Raw genomic sequence first — 18,539 nt, 5'->3', positions numbered from 1 at the left:
CAGGAGCTGGAGAATCCTGGAGGAGAGCCTAGTCCATCCCAGTACTGACCTTGCGAAAATTCAGCACTGCAGAGATTAAAAAACTAACACAAGGCAGAAACTTTAAAATAAGTTTCAGCTGAGCTATTGTTGTGTGCCTGAGGTTTGATCATGATGATGGGGGCCCATAGGGGGCAGGGCTATCATCGTGGGGCAGGCTAATTGGGGGCGGGGCTGGCCAGGGGGAAGGGAGGGGTCGTTTGGCCAGCCAGCCCCACACCCCATGCCCTGGTTGGGCCAGTTCGCTGGCCACAGTGGGCGTCATAGTGACCGGTCATCACGGTGGTTATGGCCATTAAAATCTCTGGCTTTTTATATATATAGATGTATAGATGACTTAATAGAAGAACAACACTGAATCTTCAAGTTTCCATAACATGCTTTTGTTTACTAATTTGATTAGTCTTGATTTTAAAGGTATTGTTGTATATAAATTGTGACCACTCATGTTTTTTAATGGAGTATTTAATTCATGTCAGCAATGTGAATAACAGTTGTTAATAGTTAAAATTACATGGCTTTCTTAGACCTTAGGAAAGAGAATCTGAAGTAAAACTTCAGGAAAATATAGGGGCTTTATATTTTTTCCCTGTTAAAGAAAAATCACATGCATTTCTTGGATTACATGTATACTGGGCAACTGAAATCTTGGTACAGCTGCATGGGCTTCCTAATTGTGAAGAGGAAAAGGGAGAACTAAATCAAATTTAACTCTTTCTCCTCACTAAATGTTCTGAAGGATATAATATAACTTTAAAAAGTGTTTATTTTATAGCTCCTCCATTTTTTTCACCCCTTTTTATTTATTTATTTTTAATATTTTTATTGGTTTCAGAGAGGGAGAGGGAGAGAAAGATAGAAACATCAGTGATGAAAGGGATTCATTAATCGGCTGCCTCCTGCACACCCCACACTGGGGATCGGCGAGCCTGCAACACTTGGCATATGCCCTAACTGGCAATCAAGCTATGGCCTCCTGGTTCATAGGTCAATGCTCAATCACTGAGCCATACCATCCGGGCTTGTATATCAACAATATAGAGTTGGGACCAAAAATGAGTTACCACCATTAAACTTATCTCTGAACTAGGGGCCCCATGCACAAATTCATGTACTTTGAAAGGAACTGGGCTGCGAGGCTGCGGTGGGCACAGGGGTGGCTCTCGGCCCATCCTCCTCGACCCTGCCTGGCCCCTCCCACTGTGGCCCCCGGGCTCCTGGTCTCCTGTCTGCCGGCAGCCCCGCTCCTGCTGCCACCGCTTCCACGTGCTGACGACGCTGGCCCTGCTCACCCCTGCTAATAGTGTGGAGTGATTAGGGCGGGTGTGAGCGGCGGCTGCTGCCCTGATTGCCCCTTAGGAGCAGGCAGAGGTGGAGAAGCCCTCAGGGGCGATTGGGGCTGGCAGCCGCTGCTCACACCGCTGACGGCGCCAAGAGATAGGGACCAGCACCGGGTGCCAACAGTGGGTTCAAGCAGTGGCTCCGGTGCCGGCAGTGGGTGCAAGTGGGGCTGGCACCAGCAGCAGCTGCGAGCGCCCAGCGTGACTGTGGTGCGTCAGAGCAAAGAATTTTTAGTAACCACCAGAGGCTCACCCCGATGACAGTGACCTGCGCCCTGCCTTGGTCTGGCACCCCTGCTCCACCATCCCACTGCGGCCGATGCCGTCCATGTTCTGCACTCTGCTGCCTGCTGCTGACGCCCACCATGTTCCACGTGCACACCCTGGTGGTCAGCGCACATCATAGCAACTGGTTGTTCCACCATTTGGTCTCTTTGCATGGTAGGGTTTTATCTATATAGATTGTCATCACTATTAGGATAGTGACTGATTACTTATTTGACCTTTCCTCTGAAAGCTCCTTTGGAATTTTTCAAGGGTGTATAACCAAAAGGGGTAATTTCCAAAGCAAAAACTTACCTTAGCTTGAGTTATAGTTGTTTCATGTTGAAATTGCTTGCCTTTTTAGGTTGTTTTTTTTCCCCTTTATCTCCAAGCATTTAACTGATGAAGCAGATATATGTTAGCTCTTAGATCAAGCATGTCAAACTCGTGGCCAATGGGCTGCATGCCTCGTTTAAATAAATGATGCATGCAGCCTGCTGGCCGCGAGTTTGACATGCTTGCCTTAGATTACTGATGACATGGAAAAACTTAGTTTAAGGAGTAGGAAAATGAAACAGCTTGCAGATTTAATGATATTTTTAACAGTTATTTTGGGGCTGCTATTTGATGCTATTTCTTAGCCCTTCCTGCCTTTTTTAATTTTGTAATATATTTTTAAAATTTGGTCTTAGAGAGAGAGAGGGAGGGAGGGAGGGAGGGAGGGGGGGGGAGAGAGAGAGAGAGAGAGAGAGAGAGAGAGAGAGAGAGATGTGATAGAGATATGTGATAGAGAAACATTGATTCATTGCATTTCGTACATGCCCCAACTGAGTATGTACCCTGAGCAGGAATCGAACCTGCCACCTCTTGGTACACAGGCTGATGGTCCAAACAACTGAGTCACACTGGTCAGGGCCCTTCCTGCCTTTTTACATTTAAAAAAAATGGTTTAGGTATCTTCTTGATAAAGAGAAGGTTGAGCCCTGCCTGGTGTTGCTCAGAGTTTAGAACGTTGGCCCGTGAACCAAAGGGTCACAGGTTTGATTTCCGGTCAAGGGCACGTATCTGGGTTGGGGGCTCACCTCCTGACCCCAGTCAAGGTGGGTGTAGGAGGCAACCAATCCAAGTGTCTCTCTCACATTGATGTTTCTCTCTCTCTCTCTCTCTCTCTCTCTCTCTCTCCCCCCCCCCTTCTCTCTCTCCCCCTCTCCCTCCCCACTCTCCCACAATGGGAAAAATGTCCTCTGGTGAGGATTAACAAAAAGAGAGAGGGAGAGAGGGAAGGTTGAGTCTCTTAGTTGAAAAGTGACCGTTTATTTTGCTGCATAGCAAAACTCCTAAAACTTGGTGGTTTAAAATTATTTACTATTTCTCATGATTTTGTGCGTCCTCTGCTATACTTGGTGTCAGTGAAGTCACTCATGCAGTTGCATTGAACTAGGAGTTTAGCTGGCCTGGAACCATCCAAGGCAGCCTGGTTCTCCTCCATATGGCTTCTCACTCCATTTGGTGTCTCATCTTTTGGTTCTCTCACCACATGCTCTCTCATTATTCCATATCCTAGCCTAAGCTTCTTATATGATAACTGGATCCCAAGATTGTAGCTGCCAGTCCTTACAGCTTAGGTCTGGAATTGGCATAGCATTATTTCTGCCATGTTCTCTTGGTCAAAGCAGGTTACAAGGCTAGCCCAAATTCAGAGGAAAGGGAAATAGAGTCTGCCTCTTGATAGGAAGATTGGCAAAGAATTTGTGACCATCTTTAACTCACCACAGAATGTATGGGGTAATGAATTGGATGTCTGTGGAGAGAGCTCTTATTAGAGGTGAATAACAATTTTTTTTAACTGGTTAGATTTGTGATACTATATGTATAGCATACATATGGTATACATATAGTATATATGTAGAGTAATACATAATTGGATTCTGACATGTTTCCTTTGAAGTGATGAGGATGGACATTTTATACCAGTACTATCAAATTTTTCTTAACTAGGGGCAGAAGTTAAATGCTTTCCTGAAAACTTTATATATGCATGAATGAAGCAAAAAGATGGGGCTGTTCTGAGAAAACTGGTTCAGTGCTGTTACAGAGACAAGGTGTTGATATTGATTACCTTTGCTTTTTTAAAGATTTGGGGTTTACTAAAGAGTTAGTTCCTGTACATTCTTTTTTTTTTTTTTTTGTCAGGCAAATATCTTTACTTCTGCAGAAGGGTGTGCACACACATGGTCTGGGAGCACACACATTATATATATTTAAAAAAAAAAGATTATAGTGGAGCTTAAAAATTCCTATAACCTAGTGCTGGTATAGCTATTTTTTTATTTTTTTTATTGGTTATTACATATGTGTCCTTATCCCCACATTACCCTTCATCCCCCCCCCCACCCCCCACTCATGCCCTCACCCCCTTGTTGTCTGTGTCCATTGGTTAGGCCTATATGCTTGCATATAAGTCCTTTGGTTGATCTCTCCCCCTTATCCCCACCCTCCCCTACCTTCCCTCTGAGGTTTGATGGTCTGATCGATGCTTCTCTGTCTCTGGATCTGTTTTTGTTCATCAGTTTATGTTGTTCATTATATTCCACAAATGAGTGAGATCATGGTTCCTCTACATTCTTGCAGGGAATAGGAGTACAGTGCTGTTACATTTTTACCATCAGACCAGATGCACAGTAAATGCTTACCATATATTTAATGTAATATTTGTAACTTATAAATAGATATGTGTGTAATTTTTTGGGGAGGTATATAAGTTCTGTGTAATTTGATTACATACAGAATAAATTCCATTACAAAAAATGAAAGGAGGTATCCAGGTGTTTGTTTTTTTTTAAATATTATTTTATTGTAGTCAACATCATTAAAATCATGGCTTCAAAAGATTAATTTTCTTAATTCTAGTTTATTCCCAACTGGGCTTACTGCTGTGTCCATAATGAAGTATCAGTTTGTTTCTAGAGTCATTGTATACCAGTGGTTCTCCAGGAGGGGGTGGAAATGTCTGCAGACATCTATGGTTGTTACAACTGGAGGGTGATACTGGCATAGAGTGCTTAGGTGGCCAGGTTTGCTGCTAAACATCATATATTACACAGGACAGTCCCTCATAACAGAGAATCATCTGAGTCAAAATGTCAGTAGTTGCCAAGGTTGAAAAAAACCTGTCATATACTAAAGGATGAAAGTTTCTTTTGCCAGTCTTTTTGGTGCCCATATATACTTTTTCCTTTAAGTGTGTGACACAAGCTCCTATGCTCTCTATTTCAGAACCAGTTGGGTTAAGTTCTTGTGTTCTTAAGTCCAAAGTGGTTCTATGCAAGTACCTGTTATCAGAGGCTGGAGTTGACATGCTTTTGCTCTGGTGAATAGCTTTGCTTGAATCTATGGAAGGTTTATGAACATTTGTAATAAGAGGTACTTCTCTTTGTACCTATAGGTAGAGACAGAGAGAAATAAATCTATTGGATGTTTGTTGTTTGTAATATAACCTGGCAATAAATGATCTTACAGTGAATCATTCCAGGTAACAACTAAATATATGGCTTGTTAGCCAAATTCTGAGGTATTTTGACATTGTTGAATTTTGGAGTGTTGTAATGATAGTCTTGTAACAGAATTTGTTTTAATATTAATTCTTTTATATACACAGGTAAAAAACTGGGTCAAAGAATTGCGGAAAATGTTGGGAAATGAAATCTGTTTATGTATAGTTGGTAAGCATCATTACTTTTTAAAAATCTCCTTTGTTTTCTTAATGCTTTATAAAGAATAGTAAACCAGTAATTCTCATTTTAAAACTATATGAGAAAAGAAGAATGGCATTTTAATGCATAATGTTTTAGAATAATTTAGTATTTGGAATTACTCTTTTAGGAGATTCAAACTCTGTACTTAACGGAATGCCTTGGGGAACAAATGGGAAGCTAAACATGTAAGGCTTTAAGTCCCCAGCCTTGTTTCAATTTGACTTTTACCTTTTCACCATAAGATTTTATTTAGAAATAAGTTCAGGAACTAAAATTAAAACCAATTACTTAAGCTAGTGTTCGTATTCTCTACATTTAACTATATACATTTTTTAAAATCCTCATCTGAGAGCATGCTTAGAGAGAGGGTGGGAGGGATAGATGCTGCATGTTAGGCTAGATGGCAGGAATGTTTCAGAACTGAACACTGAGATAGTATGCTTTATAGGAGTTTGGGGCCAAAGTTGCAGCTAGTCATTAGTGTGTTTGGCCTGGCTTTGTGTGGCATATGGGACTTGGTGGAGGTAGAAGTGGCTATGATTATTAACAAATGAATATTTGAGTATTTAGAATTGGGATTATCTCTTGGAAGAGAGAAAGAAATGGCTAATATATACTCAAAGAAGTCTCAAGAGCTTGTTACTTGATGAAGTTATAAAGTAACATTTTTTAAAAACTGGGTAAATAAGCTTATGCATATTAAGCTCAATTAATGTAAACTGTATATTCTTCATGTTCATATTATAAGAAGGTTTAGGAATATTGTGTCTGGTAGCTTACTACTCCAATAGGGTAAAATATTCATATTTAATGTTATATACTGTTTATTAATGATTGGTATAAAAAGCTCACTCTCTTTTCTTTCCTATTGGCAAATGTGACATGGGATTTTAATTGTAATTCAGAGTTGGAAGAATTTGGAGAGCCTATTTATCACAAAAGGAAAATTTCACAGTTAATGAAGTCATATCACCAGTACCTTAGAAGCCCCGCCTGTGCTTCTTTCTCATCCCCTCACTACCCAGCTGCCTTCTCCTCACCATCTCCTACTGCCAAACACTTCTTAAACTTTTTACTTTATGGACTAGTTTTTTTTTTGTTTTTTTTAAATTTTATATAAGTGTAATCATAGAGAATGAACTCTTTTGTGTCTGATTTCTTTGGCTTTATATTATGTTTGCAAGATTTCTCTGCATTCTTGTATATGGATGTAGTTCATTTTATTCTCTTTGCTATCTAATACTTTATCCTGTTGAACATTCTACAGTTTATCCTTTTGCTATTGAACATTTGCATTATTTTTTTTCACCTAGTGATGTTCATTCTATTCTCAGTAGTAGTTCTTTTCTAAGAATTACATATTTATTATTTATTATTCCATTAGCTCAGTAGTTTTATTAATAGTAAGTAGTTCTTTTGTTTTATTACTAAATTCAAAATAATAATACCTCACAAGATTGTTGTGAAGATTAGATATGATTTGGAGAACACTTAGGATAGTGAAGGCATTGGACAAATATTTGTTCCTTTTCCTGAACATAAGACAACCTTTCAAACCTTTGAAGCCTGTTTGGATAGTTCACTTACAGTCTTATATTCTGGGTCTTCAACTTTTTTTTATTGGTCTAACTTCCAAACATTTTCATCATCCTAATTATTTTTTTATGGGTTTATTTCAATGTATCAGTGTGTCCCCTACGCTTAAAATGAACCCTAGAATCTAACATTATTGAGCCAGTGTATACTTATATGGCTCTCTCTCTTTTTTTAAATCCTCACTGTCCTTCTACCAACATTGCCCAAGAATGTATACACTTTTTAGCCATGTCAGGTCAGTGTCTCTTTTATATAGATTATAGATAACAAAACTCTGAATTCCTTTTTATAAATATTGCTCTTTTGTCAGTCTTTTCCCATCTTGTTCTTCTATAATTGTTATTTAAGCCTAAGAATAGGAATTTCAACTTATCTTATGTTTCTAAATAGATTAAATTAGATACTGAGCCTTCTAGGTCTTTATATAAGCCTCTGATAATGTGTTAACCAATAATAGAGAACCTCATACTTCACTGGCAGAGACTTTTTCCCCCCCGCTAGGCTTTAATTAATCCATTATTACCATCCTATTTGCTCTATTTGATAGTATTTTGGTTTTAGTCTGCCCTTAACATTTGTATGTTTGTTAAATATTTATTATTTTTAATTTTACTACTTTTTAAATATTTTTTTAAAGAGAGAGATAAAGGGAGAGGGAGAGAGAGAAACATAGATGTGAGAGCAAAACATCAATAGGCTGTCTCTTGCATGCTCCCAACCAGGGGTCTAGTCCAAAACTCAGGAATGTGCCCTTACCGCGAATTGAGCCAGCAACCTTTCCATGCATGGACGACACCCAACCAACTGAGCCACACCTGCCAGTGCCAAATATTTATTATGACTAGAGGCCTGGTGCATGAAATTCGTGCATGGGCGGGGGGTCCCTCAACCCAGCCTGCACCCTCTCCAATCTGGGACCCCTCAGGGGATGTCCGACTGCCTCTCGCAATCCGGGACTGCTGGCTCCTAACCGCTAGCCTGCCTGATCGCCCCTAACCACCTCTGCCTGTCTGCCTGCCTGATCGCCTCTAACTTTTCCCCTACCGGCCTGATCGCCCCTAACTGCTCCACTGCTGGCCTGATCGCCCCTAACCACCTCTGCCTTGCCCCGCACCCGGGACCCAGGATTCCCTCCTCCGGCCAGTCACAGGCACCTGGGACCCAGGCTTCCTTCCCTCTGGCTGGCCACAGGCACCCAGGACCCGGGCTGGCTTCGCCTGGGCCAGCTGTAGCCGCAGGGGACTATGGGTGGGCGGCTTCACCCAGGCCGCAGCCGCAGGTGCCCAGGACCGCGGGGCGGTAGCTTGTCCCTCTCCCGGGCTGCAGCCTGGCTGGTCCCATTCCTCTCTCGCAAGCTCATTTGTGCCTGGCTGGTCCCCATTCCTCTTTCCCCAGTGTTGAGTCTCTGAGCCGTGATGGCGTGAGGGCATGATGACTATTTGCGTATTAGCTCTTTATTATATAGGATAAGTTATTTATTGAGTGCCAGGTACTTTTCTAAGAACTACATATTTATTATTTCATTTATGCCTCCTGACAATACTGCAAGGGAGGTATTGTTGCCATTTCTATTTTACACCTGAGGAAATGGACTTGGAGAGCTTGATACTTTCCAAAATACATAGCTAGTTGGAGGTAGACCTGGGATTTTAAGTAGGATCTGTCTGTTACTTCAAGCCCATATTCTTAATCAACATTATATATTGCTTACTATGTATCAGGCTTTGGGAATTGTGTAGTGAATAAGTAAACAAAATAGATAATGCCTTTGTTTTCTCATAGTTTATTGTGTAAGGAGAGAGAGAAAAAACAAGCGATTATATATTATGATAAATGCTATGAAGGGTGGAGTACTACAGAGTGCTGTGATAGCTCAGAAGCAAACCTAACTAAATTTAGGGAGTCAAGGGTTAGGGGAAGATTTCCTAGAGCATTGGATTAACTAAGTTAGCTAGATGGAACCAGCAGGGTGGTTGTAGAAAGTATCTATCATGGGCTTTAACTCTCATAACAAGATTGATTTTCCATATGATCATTCACCTTAATGAATTATGGCTAATATTAATAACTACTCTTTATTGAACATGTACTGTATGCTAAGCTTAGTATATATATCATATTTTCACATCAGCCCTGCAAAGTTTGTTAACTATATTTGTACAAAGGGAGACTAAGAGACGTTAAGTAATTTGCCTGAAATCTTATAGCCATAAAATGAGCCTGGATAAACCAATTTTCTTCGGATTTAAAAGGCTTTTGAAAGCTTCTTATTACTAGACCAAATACCATCCAATTTAAGCAAAATATGGTTCTAGCTCTTTTTAGGCCCTCTGCTCTTCAGTCAAATAGGTGTTTTTAAAGAAAAAGTTTTTACTATTCTTAACAGGGTGGCTTTTTTCCTCTCCCTCCAGTAGCTTTAGCCAAATTTTTTTTAATCTTTCTAGTACTGTACTTTCAAGTAGGTGTTTTTATCCTTGTTTTCAGGTGTTTTAAGCCTATTAGACAGTTTCCTGTTAGCTGTGCCATCGTATTAAAGCAGATATGAGCCTTAAAGCCTAATCCTTTAGCTGTCTTGCTTTTAAAAGAATATAGGAACTAAAAAGGTTTTCAGCTTTGGAAAGGTATGCGTTGCTAACAGGCAGTTTTCTGTGACTTAGTCTGTGCTTACCCAATCCATTATGAACACTGATTGTTCAAAGAAATAGTAGTTATTTCATAGAAGGATTTAAAAACTTTTGTTTAAAATAGTAAGTAATTAAAATAGCTATTTTAATAACTGGGTTTATTAAAGTTAGTTAAGTTTAAAACGTTACTAAATAATAAAACTGAGTAATTTCCCCCAAGTAATCATTTGAGGCAGTACTCTCTCTTCTCATTTTTAAAAAATATATATTGATAATTCAGATGGAATTTGGGGAAAAATAAGGGGGGAGGGCAAAAAGATCTAGGAAAAAACCCATCTAGGGTTTTAGTTAATTGGAACAAAGGTCTTGCTTCCTCTAGGAGGCAATCTTGTTTTACCTTTTTAAGAGTGGCAGAATATTGTGCCTTTGTTTATTGGAACCACTGGCCACTAGGTGGTGCTTTTTGCATTCTTATAACATAAATAAAACTTTTCTTTGGTGACTGTTGAATATATTGGCTATAATATTCAGCAAATTAAAATTTTTATTGAAAAAGTTTAATGTAGGAAATCAGAACTAATATGTATCTTCCTGCTGAGGTAGACAAATAACTGTTCAAAGAGGGAAGAATTCATTACTAAATTTGTTGGTACCTACTGAGCTTTAGACTACTTCCCTCCCTCTCATTCTTAGACTAAGGAGTCAGGTAGTTGATTGCAGTTGCTTACAATTAGGTGCTCAGATTATTTGAGGTCCTTTACATGTTGAACCTCTGCGCTTATGCTTCTCAGTTCTAAGCATTGAATCTTTCAATAGATGCTTTTACTTCAATGCTCTTCTAGGTTTTCTAAGGTCCTAAGAAAAAGAACTTTATTTACAAGGTTTCCTACCCCCCTCCCCAAGTCATAATAGAAAAAAAGAAAATATTGTTTGAAGTGTCCTTCCTTAGGGTATTTTCCCCCATTCCTGTCTGTTATTTCCATTACCTTTAGCACTTGGTGTATCCAGCCAACTCACTTCTACTTCTATCCTGCATTTAATAAGGAATCTGCATTTTGCAGTATCTTCCCTTTTGTTCTGGTGGCTTTTTATCATAATCTCAGTTTGGTTCCCTTGTTTAAGGAGGGCTCAGTAATTTTAAATGTGTGTGATGTGCACATATATATTTTTTTTTCAGTTACCATTGACATAAAATATATTAGTTTCAGGTGTACAACATAGTGATTAGACATTTATATAATTTAAGAAGTGATCACTTCAATAGGTCTAGTACCCATCTGACACTATACATAGTTATTACAGTATTATTGACTATATTCCATATCCTGTACTTTATGTCCCTGTGACTAATTTTATAATTGGCAATTTGTACATCTTAATCCCTTCCACTTTTTCACCCATCCCCCTAACTCCCCACCTATCTGGCAATCATCAGGTTTTTTCTCTGTGTCTGTGAGGTTTTTTCCTCTGTATCTGTGAGTTTGTTTCTTTTTTGTTCAATTATTTTGTGGTTTAGATTCCACATATACTAGTAAGTGAAATCATATGGTATTTGTCTTTCTCTTTCTGACTTATTTCATTAGCCTAATACTCTCTAGGTTATAATGTGCATATACTTTATTAAGTTCTCTCATGTTTTTAAAACAAAAGAGTAGTTTCCTCCTCTGTGATGGTGAAGTGCTTAAAAAGCCATACAATTCTTTCTTTATCCAGCTTATATCATCAAGGAAACCAAAATACTCTTAGGATCCAAGAGGATAGCCTAATATATTTTTGTGAACAATAAGGTAGCCTTGCTTAATTATTAACGGACTCTAAAGTTGATTGGGGACCATTTACACTTGGCTAAGAAACATAGGTTTATGCCTAGGTTCCCTAGTGATCTTAGTCTCTGTAATACTGTAAAACAAGGAATAGTGACCGTATTTTCTCTGACAAACTACAGCTTCAGGAATGCTATGCATTGAGCCATTTGAGGGAGGTTGAGGCATTCATCTTGATAGATATGATCAACCCTCATGTCATAAGGGTTATGGTTATAATTTTAAGATATTTAGAAGTCTGATGGGGATTTGTATTACTTTTCCAGGTGGTTAAAGTTGTAATTGTGTATTTAGAATTGGCTTAATTTTGTTATAATAATGAATTAATATTAAAGTTTGGCATTTACTTTTTCAAATTAGGTAATAAAATAGACTTGGAAAAGGAGAGACATGTGTCCATTCAAGAAGCAGAATCGTAAGTGTTATCCCTGCCATCCTCCCAATGACACCCCCTCCTCCCCCAACAATCACTCCCCAGTAGAAGTCTTCCTTTTAGGAGTGTGCTTTACCATTTAGGTATTACTCTAATGTTTGGTTTGTGGTTTTTTAATGTTTCTTTTATATATGTATATATTGATTTCAGAGAGAGGAGGGAAAGGGAGAGAGAGATAGAAACATCAGTGATGAGAGAGAATTATCGATCGGCTGCCTCCTGCATGCTCCCCACCGGGGATCAAGCCTGCAACCCCAGCATGTGCTCTGACCAGGAATCGAACCGTGACCTCCTGATTCATGAGTTGATGCTCAACCACTGGGCTACACCAGGCATGCTCAAATGTCTTAATATAGATTGAGCTGTTGGATTCAGTGAAGTATGTTAACATTGATAATTTCTAGACTTTCGGCTGTATATAAAGATAATCCACTCTCACATCTCTTTATGATTTCAGTAAAAAATATAAAGTAATGCATAAGAAAACTATCATGATCAAATAGTCAGTGTGTCACAAAAACTTTTAAGATATTTGGGTTCCAAGTTAACTTATAAAAATTTTAAATCTTGTTAACTTGTGCTCATTTAAAATTTGGTTCAATGTACAGAGATGTGAACCAGCTATATATATAATCTTTTTTATTTTATTATTAAAATATATTTTAGTTGATCTTTAGAGAGAGAGAAAGGGAGAGGGAGAGAGAAAGAGAAACATAGATGTGAGAGTGGAACATCAGTCGGCTGCCTGGGTTGCTTCCTGCATGCCCCCCACGGGAGATCGAGCCCAAAACCCAGCCGTGTGCCCTGACTAGAATTGAACTGGCAACCTCTTAGTACATGGGCCAACTGCCCAACCAACTGAGCCACACCGGCCAGGGCTATAGTCTTAATTTTATTAAATCTGGGCTAATTAAAGGTCACTAAACTTGGAACTATGAAAAAATTCACATAGCCGTCATGACAAAAATATGAGAAATATTTTTTACATTGGTTATTGATATTATTATTTTTTTTAAGGTATGCAGAATCTGTGGGAGCAAAACATTATCATACATCAGCCAAACAGAACAAAGGAATTGAGGAACTCTTTCTTGACCTCTGTAAAAGTAGGTATATTTAGATTTAGTATATTTAGAAATGGCTTTTTAAAATATTCATAATATTTCTAAAGTGATGTTTTACAATCTCCATTAATGACCACATTGATGATTTGTCACATCTTCCATTACTACTATTTACTTAATATTTTTCTTTTTTTTTCTTTTTTTAATATATTTTATTGATTTTTTACAGAGAGGAAGGGAGAGAGATAGAGAGTTAGAAACATCGATGCGAGAGAAACATCGATCAGCTGCCTTCTGCACATCTCCCACTGGGGATGTGCCCGCAACCCAGGTACATGCCCTTGACCGGAATCGAACCCGGGACCCTTGAGTCCGCAGGCCGATGCTCTCTCCACTGAGCCAAACCGGTTTCGACTTAATATTTTTCTTTAACTCCTTTTTTATATATATTTTTATTGATTTCAGAAAGGGAGAGAGAGAGAGAGAGAAACATCAATAATGAGTGAGAATCACTGATCAGCTGCCTCCTACTGGGGATCGAGCCCACAACCTAGGCATGTGCCCTGACCAAGAATTGAACCCTGACCTCCTTGTTCATAGGTCGATGCTCAACCACTGAGCCACACCAGTTGGGCAAGAGATTTTATTTGTTTAATTTTTTTTCTTTTTTTTTTTCAGAGAGGAAGGGAAAGGGAAAGAGAGATAGAAACATCAATGATGAGAGAGAATCATTGATCTGCTGCCTCCTGCACACTCCCTACTGGGCAACGAGCCCGCAACCCGGGTGTTTGCCCTTGATGGGAATCGAACCCAGGAACCTTCAGTCTGCAAGCCAACACTCTCCAGTGAGCCAAACCAGCTAGGGCAAGAGTTATTTTTTTTAACAAGAGTTCTTATCTTTTATAGATCATATTAGAATAATTTATAAATAAAATTATGTATATGGGCCCTGACCGGTTTGGCTCAGTGGATAGAGTGTCAACCTGCAGACTGAAGGGTCCAGGTTCGATTCCAGTCAAGGGCATGTACGTTGGTTGCAGGCACATCTCCAGTAGGGGGTGTGTCAGAGGCAGCTGATGGATGTTTCTCTCTCATCGATGTTTCTAACTCTCTATCCCTCTCCCTTCCTCTCTGTAAAAAATCAATAAAATATATTTAAAAAATTATGTATATGGGATTTGATTCAAAATAATGGTAAGGATGCTTGCCAGGTGTGGATGAAATTGTGTGATGGACATATGGATTTTCATTATGCTGTTCTTTCCAATTTTATGTATACGTTTGAAATTTTCTATTATTAAAAAGTTGCTTAAAGAGAGAAAGGAAAATGTTTATTTATATATACCCTGAAAGTCATTTCTCATATCTATCCCTAATAAAATACATATTTTGGAAAACTCAAGTCTATGGAATAATGGATTGAAATGATTTTGTTAATTTATATTCCTTGAACTTATGGACATCAGACTCTTTTGAGAATTTGATGAAACTGGTTTTTCTCTGTAGAAAAATGTACATGTACACAAACTTTGGAGTAAATTTCAATTCTATGAAAACCTGAAAGTCATTCATAATTGTTCTAGAGTAATAATTTTCTAAGTGAAGTGCCCTCAGCAGCAGCAGCAGCATCACTTGAGACTGTGTTAGAAATGCTGCAAATTCTTGGGCCCTACCCCAAATCTACTGAATCAAAATCTAAGGAGGTGGTGCCCAGAATCTGTGTTTTAACAATCCCTCTGTATGATTCTGATGCACTCTAAAATTTGAGAAGCACTGCTGTATATACCAATCCCTTGGGGATCTTGTTAAAATGGATCTGGTGGGGTCTGAGCTTCTCATTTCTAACCCAATTGGTCATGCTGGTCCTCCCTTAGACTGTACTTTGAGTACCACGCTCTAGATCTGGCTTATAAATGTTTCAATCACATGTCTTCATAGAAAATTTTGAACATTCCCCATATGTTTATTTAAAAATACAGAACATACACAAGTATGAATATATTTTGTACATTATAAAACACATAAATAGATAATTTTAAAGATTGAGGAAAGCTAAGTAGAAGTTAGAATTTGTAATGTTTTCTAATTTCATCTCAGTGGATTGTTCTCACTTTAATTTGGAAACCATTGTTCAAGAGCAGTGTCTCAACTCAAATTTAAGAACTCTTGTTCTGTTTTGAGGATTCCATCTGTTCTTTCCTTATCTTTTCGGATATGTATTTTGCAGTTATTTACTCCTGTCTATGTCTTGTATTTTCATTTTTCTTTCTTTTTTTAAAATATATTTTATTGATTTTTTACAGAGAGGAAGGGAGAGGGATAGAGAGTTGGAAACATCGATCAGCTGCCTCCTGCATACCCCCCACTGGGGATGTGCCTGCAACCAAGGTACATGCCCTTGACTGGAATCGAACCCGGGACCCTTGAGTCCGCAGGCCGACGCTCTATCCACTGAGCCAAACCAGTCAGGGCTTATTTTTCTTAACTGTGTCTCTTAAAGAGCAGAAGTTCTAAATTTTAATGAGGTCTGATTTATTAGTTACTCCTATGATTACTGGTTTTTGTGTCTTATATGAGAAATCTTTGCCAAATTCAAAGTCACAAAGATTTTCTCCTATAGAGATTTCCTCCTATGTTTTCTTTTAGAAACTTTGTTTTATGTTTTACATTTAGGTCTATAATTCATTTTTTGTTAATTTAGCATATGGTGAGAGGTATAAGTTGAGGTTTATTTTTTACATATAACTGTCCAGTTCCAGTACTGTTTTCTTGAAAAGATTATCCTTCATTGAATAATCTTGGCACATATGTCAAAAATCAAGTGACCATGGCTCTGTATCTGGACTCTGTTCCACTGATCTCTGTATTTCTCCTTTCATCAATATCTGTCTTTATAAGAATAGCTTTCTACTGTATCTTTAAATTAGATAGTGTGAGTTCTCCAGATTTGTTGTTCTTCATGTTAAACTCTTTTATTCTTTCAAATATGCATTACTAGTTGAAGAATAAATCTTGCACCCTAAATATCACTTGTTCTTGGGAACAATTTGGATGTCTTTGACATATTTCTAAGTACATTTGAAAAATCTTAAGGATTATACTTATCCTTTTGTTCATTTGTTCAAGCCAAAAAATTTTTTTTCTCTGTCATTGTGGCCATTATATATCTAGACAAATAAACTTGCTATTAATTTTTAAACTTGCAGGAAAAGCTGTATAGTGAGCTGACAGAATGTTTATTATATTTAGTTCCTTTTTTGGTTTAAAGTCAGAAATGGCTATCATGCTGGTATACGAAATTATAAAAAGAGAAAATTCTAAGATTGTAGTCTTAAGTAATCTCTGCTTTCTTCCTCTCTTAGGGATGATAGAAACAGCACAAGTGGATGAGAGGGCAAAAGGCAATGGCTCCAGTCAACCAGGAGCTGCCCGGCGAGGTGTACAGATTATTGATGATGAACCTCAAGTCCAGAGCAGTGGTGGAGGGTGCTGTTCTTCTGGATAACTGTTCACACCTCAGCAATTAAAACAAACTGTGGATCATTGCCCTGAACATGAAGACTGCCATATTCCAAGTCACATTATTTTACCAATGGAATTATAGAATTAACAGTATTTTAAATTACGTTTATAACATTGCAGAGACCTTAAGTGCTAAACTTAGTGGAGTTTGTGACCAGAGAATTGGCATTTTCTACAAATGTTAACAAAGCAATTACCAATGGCCTTTTTACATATTTTTTTCTTTAATAAGGAATAATATGCATGTAGAAAAGACCTACTTAAAGGCTTCATTTATATTCTTTTAAATCAAATCTTTATTTAATAACTTATATATGTTGTTGGAATGGTATACATTTTGCAGCCCTTTGTATTTTGTGGTAGTTTGAACTGTATCACTTCCAAACAGTAAACTGTTTTTGTTTTTGTTTTTTAATTAGCAAATACCCGAAGTACTATTTTTGCAGGGTTTGCACAGGTCCTTATAACTGTCTACTACTTTGATATAATCTATATACATCCTGTATGCTGAGCTGGTAAAATACATTGTAAATTACATATTAAATATTTTATCTGCTTTTACAAGCGCAAGGTGCAAAAATATATACAATAGTCTCATTGATGACTGTAAAGTGATTAACATTTGATGATAATGCCTAAGCTTTCTGACTCTGATATATAAAGATCATAGCTCCCTTCACTTTTGTCTTAACTTGAAAGTGGCGTGTTTAAATTTTCACAAATACTTTACTTGAATTATTGCTGTTGTCACATGTTTTGGCCTCTGTAAGTTCAACCGATGATCGAGCAGTGGCATTTGCCTTTTGGTTTGGGTTTTATTTGTTTGTTTGTTTGTTTGTTTTTATAAAACAGATGACTTCTGCCAATTTTGCTTTAGAATGGTTATCTTAGAAATATTTGAGTGGAGCATGCTGAGTTTCACTTTTTCAACGGCTTTGGTTTTCTCTTAAGCTTCATATGAGAAGGGTTCATTGATGTAAGAAGAGAAAAAGGGGTCCCAGACAGTAGCCACTCACCAAGACTAATTCATGCAGCATGTTAGTGGTAGTTTATGCTCCTGAGACAGCACTTTTAGATCTTTTGTGAGCAAGTTGTATTTGCTTAATGCTTGCCAGAGATGAACACAGAAAGTTTTGTTTAATTTTATAAGAGCTGTTTTGAGTTTCTGTGAAGGGAAACATTTCATGAAATGCAGTTACAGAGAACACTGGAAAGATTTATTATAAAATTATATTCTTGTATACTTTGTAAATTAGTCTCTCATTAGATTTTTTTTTTCATTAAGCATAGGACTGAACTTTAATTTGTTAATTTTAATATAATCAGGCACTGCTCACAGAAGGAACACAAATGGTAGACATTAACATAAATTGTTTTTGCTCTAATATATATATTTTTCCATTTCTGTCATGCTTGGAAAACTAGTAAATGTTATGTCTAAGATAAAATGGAATGGTCCCTGGATTTACTTCTAATAAGAAGCAGCAGTATCCAATAAAGTTGTTAGCATGCGCAATTAAGAGGATATAAAGAAGTACTACCATATTTTTAAGTTAAAAGCTTAAACTTTCCCAAATGGGTTAAAAGTTGAATGAATTGATTTTATGATGTTACCAATTTTTACTTAATATTAAGGATTCTGTGAGCCTTTGCTTTACCAATTTTTTCTTTTTAAATCTTTATTGTTGAAAGTATTACTTATGTCCCCATTCCCCCCCCATTGACCTCTTCTAGCCCGCCCCCGCCTCCTGCCTCCTTCACCACCTTATTGCACTTTACCTTTTTTAATGATTGCCCTTGCCAAACTCAACAAACACATTGACCTCTGTTGTGTGTGTTTGGAGGGGTGGGGTGGAAAAAAGTCAGGGAGATAAGTTAAAATTGTCTTTGGTGGCTATACTCTGTAGTTTCTCGGTTTTCTGGGAGTTTGATGTTTATGCAGGGAATTGGGGAAGGTTGGGGGAATCATGAGTATAATAGAGGAAAATTGTTTTGGCTTTCTTTCAGAAGTAATAAAGAAAGCCTTGCCATTTCTACTGTTGTAGATGTAGATGGGAAGCAAGCTCTTTTCCATTGGAG

General features: G+C 37.9%; 1 protein-coding gene across 2 annotated transcripts in view; it reads left to right on the top strand.

Annotated features, from left to right (window-relative positions):
- Window positions 1–17,994, top strand: part of RAB21 (RAB21, member RAS oncogene family) — a 19,599-nt gene extending 1,605 nt beyond the window's left edge. The window contains exons 3-6 of one of the 2 annotated variants that reach the window (XM_014461479.2): window positions 5,302–5,365; window positions 11,802–11,856; window positions 12,892–12,980; window positions 16,301–17,994. In XM_014461479.2, the coding sequence (XP_014316965.1) occupies window positions 5,332–5,365; window positions 11,802–11,856; window positions 12,892–12,980; window positions 16,301–16,443 (321 nt within the window). In that variant the 5' untranslated portion in view covers window positions 5,302–5,331 and the 3' untranslated portion in view covers window positions 16,444–17,994. Of the gene's footprint in view, window positions 1–5,301; window positions 5,366–7,207; window positions 7,230–11,801; window positions 11,857–12,891; window positions 12,981–16,300 lie in introns of those variants that run through there. The other variant, XM_023759447.1, reaches the window with a different exon arrangement.
- Window positions 17,995–18,539: the final 545 nt, after the last annotated feature.

Source organism: Myotis lucifugus, unplaced genomic scaffold, assembly GCF_000147115.1.
Source record: "Myotis lucifugus unplaced genomic scaffold, Myoluc2.0 scaffold_156, whole genome shotgun sequence".
NCBI classification, from domain to species: Eukaryota; Metazoa; Chordata; class Mammalia; order Chiroptera; family Vespertilionidae; genus Myotis; species Myotis lucifugus.
Note: the sequence above shows the minus strand (reverse complement) of the source record. Positions and strands in the feature narration are given on the sequence as shown.